Source organism: Macaca mulatta, chromosome 1 (genome assembly GCF_049350105.2).
Source record: "Macaca mulatta isolate MMU2019108-1 chromosome 1, T2T-MMU8v2.0, whole genome shotgun sequence".
NCBI lineage: Eukaryota > Metazoa > Chordata > Mammalia > Primates > Cercopithecidae > Macaca > Macaca mulatta.
In genome coordinates, this window is record NC_133406.1 from 39119951 (window position 1) to 39136994 (window position 17044).

The 17044-nt window shown below is 43.5% G+C and overlaps 1 protein-coding gene across 3 annotated transcripts in view; it reads left to right on the top strand.

Annotated features, from left to right (window-relative positions):
• Positions 1-17044, top strand: part of CACNA1E (calcium voltage-gated channel subunit alpha1 E) — a 325029-nt gene that overhangs the window by 219104 nt on the left and 88881 nt on the right. For all 3 annotated transcript variants that reach the window (XM_015122410.3, XM_015122438.3, XM_077986562.1), the window contains exon 8: positions 14153-14268. In XM_015122410.3, coding sequence (XP_014977896.3) covers positions 14153-14268 — 116 coding nt within the window. The remainder of the gene's footprint in view (positions 1-14152; positions 14269-17044) is intronic.

Below are 17044 nucleotides of genomic sequence, written 5' to 3' on the forward strand. Positions count from 1 at the left end.
GTTTATTGGTAGAGCATGATTACTTGCAAAAGAATTTGACTGTTTTATTTATGCTAGTGACAACTAGTGTTTTTCATAGGAATCCATTTCTAGTAATTACTGTTTGATAATATAAGGGTAATTTGAATTTCCTGCTTCCTGTACATAATAAGAATGTGAATTTAATGCCTTCTTTATAGCCTCGTTTCTCAACTCCATAGAGCAGGATAAGGAAGAGGTACTCTGTAGTGGAGTTCAGGGGCTTTTCTGACCTCGGGTCCTATCCTTTCATCTGAGTATATCCTCAGAGACAAGAGGCAAAAGAGAATACAGAAGGGGAAAAATAGGATGAAAAAGAATAACAAAAGCAGGGGAGGAAACACACAGGAAGAAAGAAGAGGAAAATACACTGAAAAGCTGTGGTGAAATGTTGCCAATGTAATCCTAAGGGCCTCAGGTGGCACAGGTCCCCTGGCTTTTATTTGCCTCTCTAGACCTATTTGTGGTCAGAAGAACCTCGTTCTGTCGATACTTAGATGTATGACCTTGAACAGGTTCTTAAACATCGTTTGGCTTCATTTGAAAAGTGAGCTAGCATCATGTGTTTTGTGGTTTTGTGAAAATTAAAGCAGATTGTGCTTACAAACCAGCAGAACAGCAGAGTGTCTGGTACATCATAAACACAAAATAAGTGGTCATTAGTATGATGATCTCAATACCACATCTTCCAGCTGCAAAGAAATGGTTTTACTCCAGACAGTGCTTTTCAAACTATCCGCGTTGAAGAATCGCTTCTAAAAATTACCCGTCTACTGTCTACTGTGTCTTTACACTTTTGTAAAATGCGTTTGTTTATAAAATGGATTACCAGAAAACTGAAATGAAAAATATAAACAGATATAAAATACAGCCATCAATTTTTATTCTTATATTTGGTAGACATCAAATATCTGTAAAATTATTATAGAAGTTACTAGTGTTTTAATTTCTGAATTTATCTTATGGACTGGAAATAGTTTGCAGATAGGCATTGGTCCATGGTTCACACTTTGACCGATACTTCATATACTGCTCTGTGAGGAGCAGATACACTGTTGCCTATAAATACATATAAGGGTGGACTTTGCTAAGGCAAGGGACTTAGAAGTGTTTAGAAGTCTATGCTGGGGTGGGGGTTATGGTCCAAGCTGGAAGCTTCCACCCTCATGAATGTCTCTGATGGCTCCAAACTCTGGAGAGTCTGCTTTGAAGGAAATATTCACATAAAAGGTCCTATGTAAAAATGTCTTCTCCTGAAGGTGGTAGAGTTATTTAGGATCTATGACATGGTGAACAGTTAGAGTTGAGAAGTTGTCTAACAGTCTACGAATGTTCTGTAACATAGACTTTATCAAAGATGCACTCTTCTCCTCTCTAAACCTCACCAGTATTCCTTCCTTTCCAGTGTTGATTTGTATTATCCTTAATGCAAATGTCTGATTCGAGTTAATATTTCAAGGTGACAAAGTAATAAGAGTTGTCAGCTGACAGTGCTTTGTACTTTAAGAGAGCAGCTCCTTGGGAACTTCACATTCCACTCTTATCTACTGAAGATCTACCATACTAGGTGCCATGACTGGTGCCTTGGTTCACATGGGCTTGCTGATACAGCAGCTCAGTGAGGTTGCAGTTTTTATCAATGCCATTTATTAGGAAATTGAACTTCAGAAAGCTTCAATAACTTGCCTGTGGTCTGATTCAAAGATAGGTGTAATAAGTCCAAATACAGTTTTTATTTTTACAATAACAGAGGTTTAATCATCTTTCATGACATTCTGTCACTGTCATTGTATATGTATTGTTACGAATCCTCATAGAAAAGTGCATAGCCTACCACAGCCCTAGGCACTGGTGTCTGTGACAGGCCAGCCATCTAGTAGGAAAATGTCTTTGCTTGTATGTCACCAGCTTTTGTATCATTTCTCTCTGATAGAAAAGGGTATTTTCAATAAGGTAGTAATTAATTGCCTTTTAATGAAGAACTTAGGTTAACTGTAAGACAGGCTAAATAATTGGTGATTTATTAAATATCCTCAATTTAAGAAGGACTTCTAAGTAAGGGATGACAACAGTCAACTTAAATGATACTGAGACTACAGAGAGATAAAGTCTCAATTGCAGCAGAAAATATTTACGCTGAATATGGTGAAGAATTTCCTGCCATGATGTTGCTTTACAGCTTTGGAATGGTCTTGAAAGTTCGTATAGAGTGTCAAAGAATTAGGTGTACAGCTTGTTTTCAGAAAGTCCTGGCTGAGAATTCTTGGATTGACTACATTACCAGTAGATATGATCTGCAGTGGTTGTGACCCATAGAGGTAATCTCCAGAGGAAAGAATATGTACTTCTGAATGTTCTGATGCCTTTTTTCATTCATGCAACAAATATTGCTTGAGTTCCTTTTAAGCACCAGGCATTGTTCTGAGGATGTTATGGTGAACATGGCAGAAGAGATCCTTTTCTTGTATAGCTTATATTCTTGAGAAAAGACAAAAAACCAAATAGTTGAACAAGGTAGCTTTTAGGGACAGATGTTATTAATGAAATAAACAGGTTAATGTGGCAGAGTGCAGCAGGTAGTGGGGCCATTAATTTTAATTTTGTGATCAGGAAAGTTCCCCCATCCCACGCCTGTAGTCAGGAAGAGAGAGAGAGCAGATCTGTGGAGGATCTCATAGGCCACAATACAGAGTTTGTATTTTAACAATGAGAAGCCAGAAGAAAGTCTTAAACAGAAGGATAGCATGATGTATTTTGAATTTATAAGTCACCCCATTTTCCTACTATGAAGGAAATAGGGAGATTGGGACAAAGATGGAAACGTGAAGTCAGTCAGGGAGGCTACTGCACTATTGCAGCCAACTGAAGGCAGGAAGCATTCAGGCAGGAGACGGCAGTAGCCTGGACTAGGATGACAGCAGTGGGTTTTTGAGAAAAGGGGTAAGACTGCCAGGAATTTCTTATGGATTGGGCTGAGGTTGGGATAGAAAGAAAGAATGGAAAATGACCCCTAACTTGGGTGATATTATTTACTGAGGTGGGAGAGACTAGAGGAGGAGCAGCTTGGGGAGAAATCACTTGGCCATGTTACATCCGAGATGCCTATTTGACATCCAAGTAGCTAATGTCAAGTTGACAGTTATATAACTGGGTTTCCAGCTCAGTAGTGAATTTGGGCTGGAGTTAAAAATTCAGTAGCTTTCAGCATAGAGATGATGTTGGAAGTCTCCCTGGGCCTGTGCAGCGTCACCTGGAGGGAGAATGTTTTAGAGGAGAGGACCTATGCCTGGGCCCTGGAGCACTCCAATGTCTAGAGGAGGAGTGAAGGAGATTGAGAAGAATCAAACCAAAGAGTAGGTGTCATGGAAGCCCAAGAGAAGAGGCCTTTTCTGGAAGGATAAGTTGAAGTCTAAAGATCCACTGTGCCCCCAACCCCTGTTGAGTCCACAGACCCTGAACCCACATAGCTTCAGAACTGACCTGGAATTGAGCTAACCTCAGTTGTTTTAGGTCAAGGCACAGGGTGTGTGCCCCCCTCCACTCCATTCTCTCCTGTTGTCCGCAAATCTGAACTGCTTCTTGTCTGGTGGCTGCCTGTAGTATGTGATGCACTTATTCACACTGTAAACAGTTGCCAGACAGCCTGTCTGTGCTGGGACTTCAGGCGTAACCATGAACAAGAGCAATCTACACAGTTTCTGCCCTCGCAGAGCTTACAGCATCATAGGGTCACCAACAAGAAATGAGACAATTGCAAGAAATGGAAATAGTTGAGGTACAGCTGCTTCTAGTACAGACTGTGTGATTTGGGCAAGCCAAGTTGCTGTTCTAAGCCTGGATTTTCCTGCCTGAAAAATAGAACTAAGTCCGAGAGACTTTCTAAGATACCCTGAAGATGTGAATTAATGACTGTGTGAATCAAAACTCCTATACATCCCATCCCATTTTAATTACATCCCTGGAAAGGACAGCGACTGTAAAGGCCAGGCTAGTCCTTCTGTGTATTGAGTCACATTCTGTGTGTTAGCCCACACCAAGCCTCTAAACTTCCTTCCACTCACTTCGAGTCTCTCCTCAGGAACTCCCCCCGGTCCATTTTCCCTCATATTTTGGTTCTTCTTTCCCATCTCCACCATCCCATTTCTGTCAGCTTTGGGCCTTCTCTTTGGTTCCACTGACCATCCCAAAGCATATCAAAGGACTTGTTTTCACAAGGAGGAACCTTTTGGTGATGAACCATGACATTTTGCCTTCCTGAGGGGAATCTTTGATGTTTAAATTATCTGGAGATATTGAACAAAGGAATGTGGGAAATTCAAAGTTTTTTACAAGGGGAAAAAAAACGCCCACACAGGGCGAAGTGTACAAAGCTTCAACCTGGTAATAAACTCTCAGTTACTTCCTTGAACACAGCCACACCTCTCCTCAGACACCTCTAAAGCTTTTGGGGAGGGAGCTGGTTGCAGTGCCTTCTCAGAGGAGTGTGAAATGTGTCTCTGAAAAGAACACAGCCATTTGTGCTCTGTCAGGATGCCTCTTTCATACTGTAATTAGAGTGCTGTGGGGGGTGTAGATGAGGGAGAAAGAAGAATATGAAATGCTCTTACTTCCCTGTGTCTCATTCTTCCTGCACCACGGGGCTTTGAACCCACTGAAATATTGTGACTGAAACATACACTATTATATGCAGAGACAGAGAGAAAGCAGCACGTGCACCTCTGAGTTCATGCCTTGATGGTATCTGTGTGCCACAGTGAGGTGACGCAGGGTGGTGGAGAATTAAACAGAGTAGATCTGAATTCTGCTGTGTAACTCTTTGTCTTTCAACACTCCTGAAAGCCTTTACTTTTTCCGATCTGCAAAACAGAGATGAAAGTGTGGTCCCCTAGTCCTTTTCTTAAAAGGTTTTAGGGACCACCATGTGAGAACTCATAACTTTTCAATGTTCATAGTACATGCTATTCCGTGATCATCCACTCATGGAGGGATTTGTGAAGCAGTTAGAATGAAATAGTGTAGTATCCAAGAATATTTGTGGGTTTTTTGGTTTTGTTTTAAGTTTTATTTGCAGCAAAGCAACAACAGTTTATTGATGGTGATTTACTGAATAATCAGTTAATATCTTTCTAGCATGTGCCAGCAGCAGGGAAGGAACATCTAGGATGGTTCTATTTCATTCACAGCAGATAATCCTTGAAGCAGCTGGCACATATTGTGTGGATGACAGAGAATTTGGTGCTGTTGAACTTAATGATCTTTAATATAAACGTGTCAGGATATCCAGCTGACTTATATATGGAGCTGAATTCCTGATCTTCCCTCTTCCCAAACCTGCTCCATTATCTTTTCCATCCCAGTTCATTTAACTCCATTCTTCTGGTTGCTATAGCTGAAAACTTTGGGGTCATCTTGGATGCATGTCTCTCTTACACTCCTCATCCAGCGGCCAGCAAGTCCTCATAGCTATGTCTTCATAGTCTATCCAGAGCCCCGCTGTTTCTCATGAGCTATACTCTACCACTCTGGCCAAGGCCACCATCATCTGGATACAACCTGGAAGATCTCCCTGCTTCCATGCTTAATCCCCTTCAGTCTCTTCTTAACAGGACAACCAGTGACATTCTTTGCAAACAAGTTGTGGGACTCTGCTGCAACCCACCAGTGGTTTCCCAGTCACACCAAGTAAAACTCAAATCTTTATAGGGTCTCTATGGCCCTACATGATGGTCCTCCACTTCCCCACTGCCTGCTGCCCACTTTGACCTTGTTTCCATGTATTCAGTCCACTCTAGTCACATTGGCCCTTTTCTGTTCTTCAAAAGTTCCTGCAAGATGCTTCTGCCCCACAGCTTTGCTCGGTCATCACCTCTCCCTGGAATCTTCCTGCCCGGATGTCTGCATGGCTCACTTCCTCACATCTCTCATATCATTCCTCAAGTCTCCTCAGTGAGGCCCTCCTTGGCCACTCAACATTCCAGCTCCCTGACCCCCAATACTTACTATACTTCCCTGCTTTATTTTTCCCTGAGGAATTATCAGATTATAACATTCTATCTATTGTACTTATTTATCTTGTTTATTGTTTTTCTCCTGCAGTATAATGTAAGCTCTGTTGAGGACAGAGATTTGCTGCTTTTTTGAGAAGGGGGTCTCATTCTCTGGCCCAGGCTGGTCTTGAACTCTTGGCCTCAAGCCATCCTCCTTAAATTGGCACTCAATAAATTGTATTTTGGAGGTGGAATGAATATATAAAATAAAGGCCTTGATAATAGGTTATCTGTATTATGATACATTCTCAGAAATGTTAGTAATATAACAGCTACTTGGAGTAGCTACTATACTTTGCACTTTCTATGATTTAATCCTCACAACAACCAAATTTTGAGATAGGTATGATAATTATTCCTAATTTTATGAATGAGGAAACTGAGATTTAGTTTAAGAACTTGCCCCAGATCACATCATGATGGAGCTACGATTCAAACCCAGGTCTGTACAACTTCAGAGCTTTTAATCATTATACTTTAACATTCTGGATTCCACCAACTTCAAGGTTAAAAACCAAAACAGGAAACATATTCCAGTTCCTTCATTATCTCCCTTACATTAATTGTCATGCTTTTTTTCCCCTGCGTCTACTCAAACAAATAAATGAGATCTCAATATTGAGAAGAGAAAGAAAAAAGACCAGTCATTCCCCGAGCTCCTAAAAGAATAATCCTCTTTGAGTTCTCATAACTGAAATGTCATGAAGCTGTGGCACAGCACTGGCTTTGGAACGTGATGCTCCAGGTCTGCCGCCACCACCCTAATCCTTGGAAGTGGCAAATCATCTGACCTGTCTCTATGCCTTAGTTTCCCTGCTTGTGGAAAGCCGGTCTTGGACAGGTGATCTGTCGGCTTCCCCTCGCCCGATATCCTGGTCTGTAAGACTCCTGGTCTGTCTTCCATTGCTGTGGACATAAGGTGGTGGGGTAGGAATGGGATATAGCACTCCATGTAATGCCATTTATTTGCCTTACCTACTTTAGGGAAGGATTTCTGCTTATCGGAGGAGCCTTCCGAAAACTTCAGATTCGAAGGAAGAATGACCCCGTATGATGTCGTTGAGCATTTGCATCACCCATCCTGCTTATTAGAGTCAATAATGGATAGGATTTAGAGGGCTAGCTTCTGTTTTGGCCTTTATTGACAACCTAAGTCTCCTTAAATCCTTTCTAGAACAAGTCAAGGGATAAAGCCTAAATAACTTTAATACTGCTGAACTCTGTGACCTTCAGTAAGGTGTTTACCTTCTCTGGGGCTGTGTTTGCTTCTCTGAAAAATGGGAGAAACGGTTCCCCAGGCTTGTAAGAACACTGAAAATATAGGAACACTGAAGAGGCTCACCCCGACCCCAGCCCATTTTCCAATGGCACTGAAATGAAACCACTGCCAACACAGAATTGCCAATCTTGCTTCCAATTTCTCTGTTAGTTTCAGAACATTTAGGGTTGAAGAGGTTTTTCTTGATGTCTAACCCAAATTCCTCCTTCCTAAAGCAAAGACTTTACAGGAACCTTGGCAAGGTTTCCCTATGGGTAGCAAAGCTATCTGAAACACGGACTCTGAAGATGAATAGGAATATGACCATGTGGCCATTTGTGTGCTTGGCAGAGTGTGTGTACATATGCTGCTTGTGCCAGGATGAGTGTGTGTATCCATGCCAATGTGTGTGATGAAGCATGCAAGTGTGTACAGGAGTGTGGATAAACAGATCTTTGAGTCACACAGGCTGGCCCATCCTGGCACTTTGTCTTCCTTTTGGTTGTCATGACAGCAGCGAGGGGCTGTGCATCAGTAAACAAAGCTCCCTGCATGGAGGTGGGAGGAGAGGTCTGGAGCGAAAGAGGCTAAAACACGAGCCAAGCAGTCCTCCAACAGAGGCTTTCTTACCCCAGCCGACCTACCAGAACATCTTCATCGCTAGACAAGCATCGAGATACTTGTCCAGGTGCCCTGTGACTGACTCTGTTATGGGTCACATAACATGGGCAGACATTTCAGGCTGGAGCTAGGCTTTCATCAACCTCACTTCTAATCCCCAAGAATTAGCAACAGCGTAATCAAGTCTAGAAATGTGAATAACCGAAGACCTTCCTAGTATCAGCCTATGGGCTAAAACCAGTTACTTCATTAGGGCAGAGATTAACCACTTTGTGATTTGTCTGTAGCAATGGCTCCTTATGGGTTCAGACAGTCATAAAATATTGATTTTAATAATAACCTGAAAATGATTTCAAAGAAGGCTCTGTTTTCTCTCCCCTCATCCCTCCACACACACATGATAAATGTTTTGGGCATTCTACCTTGTCTGAGATTATGTAATTCTTCCACTTCATCTTATTGATGAATAATATAGAATTAGCTGTGTATGAATAGTTGATTTTTACAATTTATGTTTATCATGTAAACTGCTGCAGATAAAAAGCAGTCACAAATACAAATGTAGTAACCAGGATAAAAGAAAACTGTGCTCAACCATGCAGTGCAAAGAGATCCACCTTGTTCTTAGTTTCCATGACTGAAATTTAGAAACCCAAACCTTGCATACATATGTAGCATCCAGAATAGAGGCTCATCCATGCTTAACTCCAATTCACCTTACTTCCCTGTATGCAACAGCCATATGTGAGGGGAGCTACAGGTTATCCTCCCTCAGAGGAGCCAGGTTTGGGGCTGGAGGAGCAACCTAAAGTTAAGGATAACAGAATTGGGTAAGGAGAAGCGTCTGGAATGAAACACCACTTGGATTTGTGTCACTCTACAATCTCTTATGGGAATCTAGTCAGGACTCTCAGAGTCAACCAAATCTATCCCTGCCTCTAGTTATGAGCCTAGGGTTTATATGGGTCCTAATATCAACTCTGACTGATGAGGAAATTCAGACAGGAAGGTGACTGCCCAGTTTGTAAGCAGCAGAGGATACCTAGATCCCCGGCTCTGAAAATAGACTGGTGGTGTTTCTGCTGCATCGTATGGGGATTTATTTTTGTTCCCCTTGTTTGGAATTCTGAAATCTGGACGCATCCTATCTTGAGTTCTGTTGCATCTCTGGGTGTAGAAAGCCTGGATAGAACAAATGAAAAGGAGCCAATTACCTGTCCTCTTACCTTAGGCCACAGGCTGATGCCAAGGGGCCTTAGAGAATATGAACACTCTTCTACTATAGGCCAGATTCCCCCTTTTACATTTTCTATGCCTTGCTCCAAGGGAACTGGATAAATTAAGATATTCGTAGTGCCCTGCTTTGAGCTGCCTTTCAATGGGGGAATTCAGCAGTCATCTGGTAAACTAAATAATGGTAATAATGCTTTATCTTTACAAAAGCGTCATCATCTGAATAACCCCAGGATGCTCTGTGAAGAGGACAGGGTACTTAGATTGTCAGAGGAGAGAGGGACCAGTTAAAGGAGTATGCTTTGTTTCCCAGGTCTGGTCACATATATACTCATGAGCCTGATGGGCATGTTAAATCTAAGGTTTATGAAGCTGAATCTTATTTGCTCCTGTTCTCTCCAGAATGCAATATATGTATGAATAAATGGACACAAAAATCAAACAGTATATCACTAGCTTGACTAATGCTATGAATTTTATTCTAGGTCTTTAATAACCCAACACAGAGCAATGGATTTTTATGCAACTGTTTCAATGAAAAGGATAATCCCTTAAAGAAAAACAAAAGCTATCTTTTTATATGCTTATTTTCCTCAACCTTGGGCTGAAATGAAATCCCTCTTGTAGATTTTAAATGTTGACTTCTAGGTAGCAGGGTAGACAGCTAAGGCGTTGTGAAAACAGCACATAACCTGGAAGAAGACATTAGTTTGAATTTTGTCTCTGCCCCTTGCTAACTGGATTATCTTGGGCAAGTAATCTTTTTGAATCTCGCAGGGCTTTTGAAACTTTAAATGTAATAATTTACATGAAAATGATTTGTAAATTTAACAAGTTTAAGTGTGTTATATGAACATTAGCTGTTCTTGATATTTTATTTCTATAACCTATAGAATCTATCATACCAGACACTGGGTTAAGCTTCACTGACCCTTGTTGGAATGTGATATGATACAGGCTTTACTTGACCTCATGAAGCCTACAGACTAGTCAGGGAGACAGGCCATGGGTACTAACAATTACAGAAGTGAGAGTGGAGGGCCGATAAGAGTTAGGAAAGACACAGATGCTGGACTTGCTACCCAGGTTCCCAATGAAAGAACAAAACAGAAACAGAAAAGGCCAGCTGATAAAGCATCATAAAGAAGGTCCCCCACATCGTCCATGAAGGTGCTGAAACTGCTTGGGAGTACCCCCAGTGGTGCACATTCGTTGCTTTAATTCTTTTAGCCAAGAGACTTGGCCAAATTTGTCAGACTCTGGGCCTGTGAGTTCCAGCTAGGATGCCAAGTGGGACGGTGGGAGGAAAGGGAGCCTATAATGGCAAAAAAGAGCAGGGAACCCAGCAAGTGAGACCTGGATCCAAGAAACTTCCAAACACAAGGAGGCATGTGGAAACACCACTTAACCTGGAATCAGAAGAGGTTAGACAAAGGGAGGTTAGACTGGGGTTTGTTGGCCTATCCTGCCAGAAATCAAGCTACATTGTCATTCTGGGGGCCATATAGAGATGACAAAGCCCATTCTTTATAGTCTAATTTACAGTGATTATAGTGAAGTGAAACCAAGAGAAACTGGTGGCAGTGTGCAGGAGTTGCTGCTCGTTTACCTGCTCCCTTTGAGTCAGTGCAGAGATGGAGTACACCTTCTTTGAAGCCTCTGGGAGTCAGGGAAGAGCTATGACTTCTCCTAGTAAGCCTGGATATTTTTCATAAAAAAAAAATCTACTGAACATATACTATGTGGTAGGCCTATTCTAGTCTGGGAAGATAGAGAGTTGAGTAAGGCACAGAATGTTTTTGCAGAAAACTCAGAAAGAAAGACAGCTGACCATAGTAAAGGTCTGACTGCAAGATGAGCTCTAAAGAGTTGTAGAAGAGGTAGACTAGAGGCCAGAAGGTTGAGGGGCAGGGATGGTGGGACCCAAACAGAAGAGGCAACATTTCAGCCTGGCCTTGAAGAAGGATTTCGACTCAGGCAGATAAGAGGGAATTCCAGGCGGATAAGCATTGTGCGCTAGCCTCGAACGCTCACCTTGCCTTTTCAGGAAGGGTGGGAAATGTGCTATAGTTGAAGCATGGCTGTGGTGGGCTGTAGGCAGGCAGGGGGTGGATAGGGATGGCAGGGGGTGGATAGGGATGGCAGGAGGAGATGAGGCTTGAAGAGAAAGGCTTGGCTCCAACTGTGTAAGACTTTGAAAGTCATGCTTGAAGGCTTCATCCTCTTCATTCAGCAGAGGACGATGGAAGCCGTAAAGGAGGGGCTGATAGAGTAGAAAGAGATGGAATTTAGAAGATCTGAGAGTTGTGGTTCCTCTGAGGGACTGTGTGTCCTTGGACACTTGCCCTCTCAAAGGACCACTTAAGTCCCTTCAGATTCAGTTTTCTGAGCTGGAAAATGGATCTGTTGGTCATAATGCTTACCCTAGATGCTCAAGGATGATTATGTTCCTCTGGTCATAGCCTGCTTCAATTCTCGTCTTTCAAGGTCTTGCTCAAAATATCACCTTGTTAAACTTCCCTGGATTCCCCCAGAGCTTAGTTGAAAAATCAAGACACAGACCTATGAAAAGATAAAGTAGCATATAAAAATGCCATGGGACTAGGCAAATATGTGGGGCCTGAAGGACTTGGGCTCTTACAAGAGAAAGGCCTGGGTTCTGGTCTTGGCTCTGTTTCTTAAACTCCATCAAGTTGCATAACTTTTAAGTTAAGGATAAAAATACCTATTCTACCTTCTTCTCAGAATGGTTGTAAAGATTAAATGAGCAAAATATATGAAGATGCTTGGTAAATTAAGAGATGCTCTACACATGTTACTTGCTATGGTTATTACTGGAGGTTTGGAAATGGTAAGATCCAATGAATGGCCTTTTAAAAAGATAACATTGATAGTGTGAGATGGGTGAAAGGAGGAGAAAGAGACAGGAGGTTGAGAGACCAGCTGGGTGCTATTGCAGTGGTCCGGGCGAGGAAGGATGAGATCATGGACCAAGATAGTGAGGATGGAGAGGAAGGATGAATTCAGGTGCTTTTATGAAGGTAGAACCAACAGGACAATGGTACTAATTGGACAGGAGGGACAGAAAGAAGCAAAGATCCAAAGGTAAGAATTTTGGTGGATGGCGATTCCATGAACCAAGCCAGCCCCTTTTTACTTTCAAATTGCTGAAATTCAGAAAGCAGAAAGGAGGCATCCCAGGGCTTGAATTCAATTACCCTGGTCCTCACTGGCCCTGGTGGCTCTTCATTTTGACTCTCTCCTTTCCTTCCCCCATAGCACCTTTAGTAGAACCCAGTGAACCTGAAGCCAAGCACAGGAGAAATTCTCCTTCCAATGTGCCTTTCCCTAAACCCTCTGCCTGATTGTAAGCAGGTGGCTATACCCAAAGACACCAGCTCTATTTCGGCAGGAGGGCCAGGTGAGGCACGAGCAGGTGTCTCTTGGCATTATGGTAGACTGGCATCTCCCCTTTCCCCGCACTGTGGCTGGGGCCCATTCCCCAGCCCCTCGTTCATTTCTTCCTCCCTAGACATGAGAGAGAAACTGGTAGGACTCACAGTGGGTGCTGAACTCCCTCAGATTCAGACTGCACCTCTCTCTCTATTTTTTTTTTTTTTTTTGAAACAATGTCTTGCTCTGTCGCCCAGGCTGGAGTGCAGTGGCACAATCACAGCTCACTGTAACCTCGAACTCCTGGGCTCAAGCAGTCCTTCCACCTCAGCTTCCCAAAGTGCTGGGGTTACAGGCATGAGCCACTGTGCCTGGCCTGCAGTTCTTTATGGAGATCACATTTAATAAGTAGAACAGCTTCCCAGGTAGTAGGAGAACACCTGAGCCACGGCTGGGAGGCACTGCACTGGTAAGGAGTATCTTAGCCTGGAAGGGTGTTTGGTGATGAGAAAGGCATTGCTAGAGGTGGCTTCCGGAGGAACCTGTTAGGAAACTGATTTATTTATCCCCATTCTTTCACTCATTAAATTTGATCCTCCTTTTGTCTACCAGGGAACCCTTAGTCCTCTTCTCTCCTCTTTCTCCCATGGAACTGTAGCCTTCTCATTCCTGTTGTCACACCAAGTAGCATTAGTCCCCTGAGCCTGTCATGGGCTCTGTCTTCTTCCTGACCCTCACCTGGGTGTTCCCTCTGCCTCGTCATCTCCCCTCCACCCCCGCCCCACCCACCTTCCCACTGGCTTTATGGGAGTCAGGTGTCCTTCCCACGTCCCTTCCTTTCTTATTTAACTGACATCAGCCACCTTTGAATAGCATTTTAGCCTTTGAAGTCATCAGCCTCATTGATCTTCAGTGGGCAGCTTTTATTAAGCACCAGAGTACAGGACAGCAGAGGCAACACGGCATTGTTGTTAGAGTTCAAATCTCAGCAAGGTATTTCACCTCACTAAACCTTGGCTTCCCCATCTGTTAAATAGGAATTTTAATATTATTAATACTTCGTAGGATGGTTGTGAGGATGAAATGAGTTAACGGGTGTGAAAACCATTGCCACCATCCAGGGAGGAGATAGTGGTGAGAACAAGTGTTTTCCTAAGCCTTGGTCATATATTGATCATAATTGGTCAATATACATTAATCGCTATTGTTATCAAAAGGAGAAAGAGTAGCTGTGCCCTTCAGAGGGTTAAGGGTTTTCGTTGTAGCTGAAGAGGTGGAACATGGCATTTTGAAACCTAGTTTCTCACATGGCTAAGAACATACCTTTCAAAATAGAGCAAGCAATCATTTGGTCCTGATTGGAATACAGCTAGTCTGGGAAGGCTTCCTGTGTGAGGCTGAATGAGGTGTGTTTCTGTGTAACATTGTAAGGAGGTCATATTTGCAGCCTGGATCAGAGGAAAGGGTACATGAGCTTAATAGAGGTACTTGCTCAGATGCTCTGTCTCTGTTGCTTGATTCACCCTTTCCCTTAGTCATGGCCCTATCCAAACCCAGTGAATCTTATCCTTCTTTTCCACAGGGAATTTGCCAAAGAGAGAGAGAGAGTGGAGAACCGAAGGGCTTTCATGAAACTGCGGCGCCAGCAGCAGATTGAGCGTGAGCTGAATGGCTACCGTGCCTGGATAGACAAAGCAGGTAGGCCTGGGGGGCTGCAGGAGGCTGGTGAGTGGGCTGCAGAGACATCAGGGCCGGCCCCTCACTCCCAATTCTCCCATTCAAGGGGCAGCCTAGACAAGAGAAGAGAGACACTTTGGATGCCTGGTTGGTGCTTAAGGTTCCCTGCTCATCCCACTTTCTTCCTCTGGGCTCTAACTGTCCCGTCTACCAAACCGTCCCATCTACCCAACACCTTAAGGCAGGCATCTTAGCAAGGTGAACTGAGTAAAAGTAACATAACCCAATCCTGGAGCTGAGACTGGGCTGATGGTGTGTTATAATACTGTTCCTGGTGCTCACAGCCATCCATTTGTTCAGCAAATATTTATTGAGTACCTACTTTGTGCCAGACCCTGTTCTAAGCACTTGGGATACAGCAGTGAGCCAAATGGTCAAACAACTCACCAAAGCTCTCCTCTTGTAAAGCTCTCTAGTTGGGGAAGGCAACAATAAACAAAATAATAAATAAGTAACTCATAAGACAATGATAAGGTAGTAAGTACTATGGGAAAACTGATCAAGGTAGGGTTATGGAGTATAGAATGTGCCACAGTTTTAAATAGGAGGTCAGGGTGGCCCCACTGGTGTGTAGACTTGAAGAGATGAAGGAGTGAGCCAGAGGAAGATCTGGGAGAGGAGTATTTCAGCACCAAGTACTTAACATGGGAGTGAGCCAGGGGTGCCTGAGGAGCAGAAGGGGGAAGGAACTGGGAGAAGGAACACGAGACAGAGTGATGGCTGTCACCGGGGAAGTGGGCAGCAATTGTGTTTGACCTTATGGGGCACTGTAAGGGCTACGAGCTTCACTCTGAGTAACACAAGAACCACGGGAGGGTTTTGAGCAGAGCACTGATGTGCTCTGACTTTAGACCATAAAGGAGCATGTGCTGGCTGCATTGAGAATAGACCATAGAATGACAAGGTTGGAAGCAGAGGGACTAGTAGTGAGGCTATTGCCATCACCCAGGGAGGAGATAATGGTGAGAACGGGTGTTTTCCTAAGCCTTGAGCTGTCATCAGTTCTCACTCTGTGGCTCAGCATTAGGAATAGTTCTCAGCCGCCTGTGAGAATAGGTCCAAACCTGTCATGATTTCATTAACCCACAGAACCACTAGATTCAAGTTTGGCTGTGGCTTAGATGCTTATGAGGGGTATCAATCACCCCCATACTTGTCAAGAAAAGGGGCGGGTTTGCTTTCTTTATTATTTTAAAGGTTGGTTTTCATTAGTATTATATATCTTCATTTTCTTCCAGAGGAACAAGTGATTTTTTTAAAAAACTACACATATGACAGTCAGTATCTTTTCTCTATTCCTAATAGAAAACATAGCACAAAAGTGAGGTCACAGAGGAAAAATTTGGAGTATGATTTAGTGCTTAGTTGCTTGAGCCTTATTCTTCTGTAGGAACTTTGGAAGGACACTATGACACTGTGGCTGCCAACACACAAAAACCCTCTCTAAGCTCTGCAGTCAACTTTTGGTGGCCTCCAAGGGTTGAGAGAGTACATGTATGATTGCTATCTGCACTCCCTTGTAGCCTCTGGAAACATAAGCAATGTGTATTGACTATACTTGCGTTTCGCCCTTTCTCCTCCAAGGCTGTTGTGTAGGGATGAAGCAGACATGAATGTCCCCTACCGCTTCCCAGAATGGTAACTCAGGCTTGCCATGGGAGGGCAAGCAGATTTGCCTCCAGGCCAGGCAGGCAGCTCGATGGTCCCAGCTGTCCTTGGCTTTCTTGGTGGAGGAGCCATCTGACAGACCACTAAGAGAGCTGGCAGCAGACCCAGGAAGGAGCCCTCCCAGCCCTGGCCACCCCACACAGGTCAGGTGGCAGGGTATGCTGCTCGCTGGGGCTCTGCTTTTCAAATACTTGCAGAATTCCAAGGCTTCCCTTTCTTCCAGTTGGCAAAGCCAGCTCTCTCCTTCTAAGAAAAAAGACGCACTGCGACGTCAAAATGTGCTTCCTGGCCCTTCCCTTTACAAATGGAGCGCGAGTGAATCAGAGACATATGGGTTACATTTCCCTGGAAAGACACTCAAGTTCTAAAGCGAACTTGGCAAAAGGGATGAGGTGGGGAGGAAGGGGGGTGGCTTCAGCACATCCAGAGCCCTTGAGTGCTTCCCAGAAATCTCAGCAGCACCACACACCTTCCATCTATCCTGGGGGGTCCCCAGATCTGCCCACCTCAAAGCCCAGACATTGTGTATAGCAAAAGTAACTGTCTGGCTAAGGTGATTAAAGTTGCTATGAGGGATTTTAACACGTTCCTAATTTTAAAATGACGCCCTCCAAACATGTGCTATAAAATGACTTAAAACCCCTTTATGTCTGCAGGCAGGAGTGCCTCACCAATAGCACTTGACCTATTAACTTAGCCAGAGGCTATACTTAAAAAAGAAAGCAAACATTTATGACTTGGTAATAATGGCCGTCCTATGAGTACTATCCCAGCCTTAACATGTTCGCCTCCCTAGGAAATACATTATGTACTCTCAGTTTTATCTGCAGCTGGAATTATGGTAATGACTTTAACCTCTCCTACTGTCCTTTTACTTGTTAAAAGTGTTTATGTTTAAATTAAACCATTGTTTAGTAGGGTCTGAGGCTAGCTTTCCCCTAGCAGCTGGGATCTTAGGGAATGTTTACTGAGGCCTCCAGCTCCCTGACCTGTGGGTTGGGCTCAAAACTCATCCCATCACTCCTCCTCATAGGGCATGCAGGATCCCACCAGACTTGGGAGAGAAAGG